The sequence below is a fragment of the Carcharhinus amblyrhynchos genome, chromosome 29 (genome assembly GCF_965287045.1).
Source record: "Carcharhinus amblyrhynchos chromosome 29, sCarAmb.v2.hapA, whole genome shotgun sequence".
NCBI lineage: Eukaryota > Metazoa > Chordata > Chondrichthyes > Carcharhiniformes > Carcharhinidae > Carcharhinus > Carcharhinus amblyrhynchos.
Genome location: NC_137352.1, coordinates 4819138 through 4825278, shown reverse-complemented (window position 1 = coordinate 4825278; position 6141 = coordinate 4819138). Strand labels below are relative to the sequence as shown.

Sequence of the window (6141 nt, the reverse complement as noted above, 5' to 3'; positions counted from 1 at the left end):
GCGTGGACAAGTTAGGTGGGAGGGCCTGTTCCCATGCTGTAAACCTCTATGACTTCCTTTATAAAAGAGTCAAACAGACTGGACTAATTTCCACTGGAGTTTAGAAGACAGAGGTGAGTTGATTGAAGTATACAATAGTCTTAACAAGGTGGATAATGAAAGAACTACAGTTCCTTTGAAAGGCTTCAATGAAATAGAGTCATTCAATGTTCAGGTGGACGTAGAAAGATTCCCATTAGGCAAGGGAAATAAATGCAGAATTTGAAATACAAATAGATCAGCCACAATCTTACTGAATGGTGGAGCAGGCTCCAGGAGCTGAATGGCTTACAACTCTTATTTTGTGTGTTCATGTAGGGAGTGTGGATGAGGGGAAGATTGCAGAAGCCAATAAAAGACAAATGGGGCAAGGTAAGAGGAATTAATGTAGAAATAAATCAGACCTGAGAGAGTCTGTAAGCGCAGATTTTGGAAGCAATGGAAAATCTAGCTATGATAGGAAGTCTAACAGAGTTCAGAAAATCATATCTCCTGACTTGATTCTAGGTAAAGTAAAACTTCCTTTATTGAAAACATTGATCGCTGCCTACTTCATTAAACTCAATTCCTACCTTTAATCTCCAAACCTAGAGAGCAGTTTCTGTTTCTCAACTGTTAACGCTGAGTATTTATAGCCACATGTGCAATTAACAATCTACAGGACAGCTTGGGCAGACATCAAACTCACGTCAGCTCACAAACCACTAGGAGTGAATTATCCATCACTATCTCCGATTTAACTACTGTTCAAAGCAAAGCCAGAAAATACTGGAGACAATGGGCAGGTAGCATCTGTGGAGAATAAAACACAAAGAATGTTTTAAGTTGATGGCCTTTCATCAGAACTATTAACTACTCCTTGTTTCAATGACAAGGATTTTCTCCAAAGAAATCGCAGACTCAAGAACAGCTTTAGTGCATTGCTCTTTTCCCCACTGGCTCACTACTGCAGCTTCTGTGGATACAAGAGCAAAAAGCTGGCAAATGAAGAAACAGCCACCATTAATTGCCAATAACACATCAAAACAGTACATGTCCCCTTTGTTATTTAAATCCTTCCCTTCTTGAGTGGATGAGAATGAAAAATGAGGGAAAACCAAATGTGGAAGGCAGAAAATTCCTCGGTAGAAAATGCTGACTGCTTATACTAAAAAGGTGATCCTTTTAAGTACAACATGTTTCTACTTTGCCATTAATCATTTTTCATCAGAAAATGTGACCCTTGGATTTTCAACAGATCAGATGAACATCGATTAACATCCAGTTTCTCTCCCTAGCCCATCAAGACTTCATACATCTGTGCGATTGCCAATAAAGACAAAGGTAGGTAGCACATCCGGCAGTATCTGTGCTGGGTGAAGCAGAATTAAACTCTCAAGTCCTTATGACTCTCTTTCAAGTTAAAGGTAGGGGGGAGAAACGTGATGGGTTTCATGCTGTCTAAGAGGGGGTGAAAAATAGGTGAAGCAAAATAGGTCAAGAATTTGACAAAGATGCCATGGACACAATACAAAGAAAGTGTATTAAAGATACAAGAGGAAACAGAATAGATGGCACACTGACACAGTGGTTGGCACTGTTGCCTCAGTGCCAAGGACCCGGGTTCAATTCCAGCCTCAAGTCACTGTATGCATGGTGTGCTCGTTCTCCCTGTGTCTGCATGGGTTTCCTCCCACAGTCCAAAGATGTGCAGGTTAGGTTGATTGGCCATCCTAACTTGCCCCTTCATGTCAGGGAGGCTAGCAGAGTAAATACATGGGATTTCAGGGGTAGGGCCTGGGTGAGATTGTTGTCAGTGCAGGCCCGATAGGCCGAATGGCCTCCTTCAGCATGATAGAGATTCTATGATTCTAATGTACTGAAGGCAGAACAAGGGTTCTGTAAAAGCTAAAGTTAACAAGCGACAGGGCTTGGGACAAAAAAAAAGGCAGCTCACAATCTTAAGTTGTTGAACTCAATATCAAGTCCAGAAGGCTGTAAAGTGCCTAATCTGGTTTAGTTAACTCTTGTTTCTCTCTCCACAGATGCTGCCAGACCTGCTGAGTTTTCCCAGCATTTTGTTTTTATTTCAAATTTCCAGCATCCACAATAATTTTGATGTCGTTTTTGTTGAGATTGCCAAACCTGGCAGCCCAGTGACACAGTGGTTAGCACTGCTGCCTCACAGCGCCAGGGACCTGGGTTCAATTTCTGGCTTGGGTCACTGCCTGTATGGAGTTTGCAAGCTCTCCCCACGTCTGCTTGGGATTCCTCCGGGTGCTCCAGTTTCCTCCCACAATTTGAAAAATGTGATTAGGTGCATTGGCCATATTAAATTCTCCCTCAGTGTACCCAAACAAGCGCCAGAGTGTGGCAACTAGAGGATTTTCATTATAGTGTTAATGCAAGCTTGCTTGTGACTAATAAATAAAAACTTTACCTTTTGCCCACAAAGGTAACCCAACTCCACAGGTGTGACTGAAAACAACCTTTCAGCTGATAGGAGAGAAAGCAAAGCACTGCAGTCTTTTTGGTTTTATAATATACTTTTAATCATTTTTAAAGATTACACTTTTTTTGTTAAATCTTTTTACACTGGAATGTTGTCATATTCCCTCTTATACATTTTACAGGGTTACAAAATGTCTGCTTCACTCATCTTTCATCAAATCAAAGAGAAAAAGAAAAAAATTGTCACTTTACGTTGGAAACTAACTCAACAAAAGGGCTAAAACGATAATTACAGCCATGGAGGCAATATGATAGGGAATAACAGGCGCTGCAGCATACATGACACTGTAGATGCTACCAAAAGTCACCCCCCCACCCATTCCTTCCTCCCCGCAAACCCCCCTCCCCTGCCCCCACCCCCTTCAAAACAAAGACAAGTATTTACTTGTTGGTTAATTAAAATATTAATATCAAATTCCTCTTTTAGATCTGAGAATAGTCGGCAGGTTTGAATGACAGATAATAAACCACATTGTTGTCTAGGCGTTCTGGATCTTTTCACATACACAAACACTGTGCAATTTTTTTTGAAGTTTAGGGTCTTCGATCTTGTGTGCAGCTCGGCGACATCTGTTCTCGTGATTTCTGGATATCCGCTGTGCATTGATTTTTGTTTTACAGTATTTCATATTTTTCAACCAGTAACATGGTTTCCATGGAGAACCTCACAGGGCTGTTGCTGTCGACGTGACTGATTCCGGTCACCTGGCAATGAAGGGGATGGGGGGGGGGAAAAAATGTTTTTACTTTTCCTTAACTTTCTCCCAGAAGAAGAGGCCAGTTTCGTGTATACTAACCACCCACTAGATATTTGACTTCGGTGCCTGACACTCAGTGTGCAAGCCTCAGCAGAGATTGGAAAAGGGCTATGCAGATGGCAAAGAGAATCTCAGCTGAAAGAGAACCTGTCTACTCACGAAGACAGTCAGTCTGATAGATAATCATTCCACGTGAGATTATTAACGGATTTTAACTCTCTACAACTGTGGAACTATGGAATTGGGATTTACCGTCTTAAACTCACTGCCAGTTATTTAATGTTGTTAGGTCATCGATAAATTGTGGGGCGGCACGGTGGCACACAGTGATTAGCACTGCTGCCTCACAGCGCCAGGGAACCAGGTTCGATTCCCAGCTTGGGTCACCGACTGTGGAGTTTGCATGTTCTCCCCATGTCTGCATGGGTTTCCTCCAACAGTCTGAAAGATGTGCTGGATAGATGCATTGGCCGTGCTAAATTCTCCCTCAGCGTACCCGAGCAGGCGCTGGAGTGTGGCAACTGGGGGATTTTCACAATAACTTCTTTGCAGTGTTAACATAAGCCTTATTTGTGACATTAATAAATAAACATTTTATTGTGTGTATTCATTTTGATGCTGCCTTGCGCTTTTTCTCGTCAATGTATACTTTCTGAAAATTTACATGTTTGGGATTAGAAAGACTGTCCTGTATTTACACCAAATGTTGTTTGACAAGGTCAACAGCTTGCTCACTAAACATTAGGTTTGTATCAGTCAGTACCATCTAAAACAAAAAAAACCTGCATAAACTCAACACTTGGAAGTCCAATAATGCAGTGAATCTATTTAGTACTTTTCAAACTGCAAATCATCTCCAAAAATGCTTCAAAAAGTGTGCTATCAAACATAATTTGACACTGAGCCACAAAGATATGACAGATGCCCAAAACATTTGGCCCAAGAGGAGAGTATTAAGAAGGGCTGTAAAGAAGGCAACAGAGGTAGAGAAACGGGGAGGTTTGTAGAAGGAATTCTGAAGTTAAGGGGTGCCAGTAGAGAAGCAATTACAATAGGGGACGTGCAAGAAGTCAAGGCTAGAGGAGGGCAGGAGGGTTAGGAGTTTACAGAGTTGCTATGGGGAAGACCATAGATTTGAAAGCAAGGATGGCAATTTAAAAACTGAGTATTGCTGAGTTGGGAGAAAATACAAATCACAAGGATGACAAGCATGGGACTGATGCAAGTTAAGATTATGGGCAGCAAAACTTCTGGTCAGTTTAAGTCTATGGAGAGTGGAAGATGGCAGGCCAATCAGGAGTGCGTTGGAAATCTAGAGGCACCAAAGGCACCAGTAAGGAGTTCAGCAGGTAAGTTGAGGCAGGACAGATCTGATCAATGTCACAGAGGTGGAAATAGGCAACCTTGGCAAGGTGCGATGTGCACCAGGACCTCATCTTAGCGTCAAATAGAACAACCAAATACACATGAAGAAACCTGATCAGAATAGCTTTGTTTTATAGATGGGAGTTTGTACCTGTATATTGCAGTAGTTCTTTTTGGACACAAAAGACACGGTGACTGGGAAGAAATCATTGGGCTGTCCCGCTATACTGAACTCCAGACTGCCAGATTTATTTTTGGCATCAATGACGGGTAGGCACCATTCGAGAATGTTTTTCCTGCTGTCATGGCGATACTCGCCGTCGAGTTCACCAATTAATGGGGCGCCAACACCAGCCCTAGGTAGAACACAAGAGATCAGTATAGGACAACCATACACAGTATTACTGCTGTCTCCAGCAATTCCAGATTGCCTGCTTGGAGCTTTTTTAAAACTCTAGCTTTGTGTCACTAAAATAAATCCCATTCATTACGCAATTTCTTAGACATCAGGCATTGCTTTATTTATAACATTATTTTCAACTTTATTTGTGTCCTCTAGCTTGAGGGCACAATCTCAGGCTGAAAGGACTATCCTTTAAGACAGAGCTGAAAAGGAATTTCTTCAGCCAGAGAATGGTGAATCTGTGGAATTCTTTGCCGCACAAGACTATGGAGGCTAGGTCATTGACTGTCTTTAAGACAGACAGATAGATAGATTCTTGATCAACAAGAGGATCAGGGGTTATAGGGGAAAAAGTAGGAGAATGCGGATGAGAAAAATATCAGCCATGATTGAATGGAGGAGCAGACTCAATGGGCTGAGGGCCTAATTCTGCTCTTGTGTCTTACAGTCTTATTAACCGCAAAATGTAGAAAGAGAAAAACCATTTAAATAGCAAGGGACTGAAGATACTAGAAATCTGAAATAAAAATCCAAAATGTTTTAAAATGACATCTCTCTCAACGCAATTGCTTCCTGATCTGCTGAATATTGCCAGCACTTTCTAGTTTTAATTATACGAGTGTACAAGGCCAGAAAGAGCTATCAGGAACCATGTGACTGTCTCAAACTTTGAAAAGCACGATGCCTTGTTTTATCGTAATATTCAGCTGCAATGGCTCCCCCCAACAATCAGATAGCCAACCTCATTGGTTAGGTTTTTCGTGGGGCAAGTTGAAGGAATGCTGCTCCTTGTGGAACCAGCATTAGGAGGAGCAAAGATGGAGTTACTCGGAAGGAATCAGAGGAGAACACATTTCAAAGTTACAAAAACTTACGGAACAGGAATGGAGATGATTACATCGTTTAGTTCCAGAGTGCTCTCCTGTAGCTCATACTCAATATTTACATCGCAACCAGTGGCACTCTCCGAAGGCCAGCAGTTAACTAAATTAGAAAGAGAAAGTAATGAAATCACTCTGAAGACAATAGCTCTCACAACTTTAAATTGAGATTTTCTTCGGAACAGAAACACAATGTAGGCTATTT

The 6141-nt window shown here is 41.6% G+C and overlaps 1 protein-coding gene across 2 annotated transcripts in view; it reads right to left on the bottom strand.

Moving 5' to 3' along the window:
• Nucleotides 1-2545: 2545 nt before the first annotated feature.
• The window catches only part of LOC145359789 (coatomer subunit delta), a 37291-nt gene continuing 33695 nt past the window's right edge, over nt 2546-6141 (bottom strand). For both annotated transcript variants that reach the window (XM_080214566.1, XM_080214567.1), the window contains 3 exons: nt 5931-6039; nt 4804-5008; nt 2546-3234 (listed from right to left, as the gene is read on the bottom strand). In XM_080214566.1, the coding sequence (XP_080070692.1) occupies nt 3145-3234; nt 4804-5008; nt 5931-6039 (404 nt within the window). In that variant the 3' untranslated portion in view covers nt 2546-3144. The remainder of the gene's footprint in view (nt 3235-4803; nt 5009-5930; nt 6040-6141) is intronic.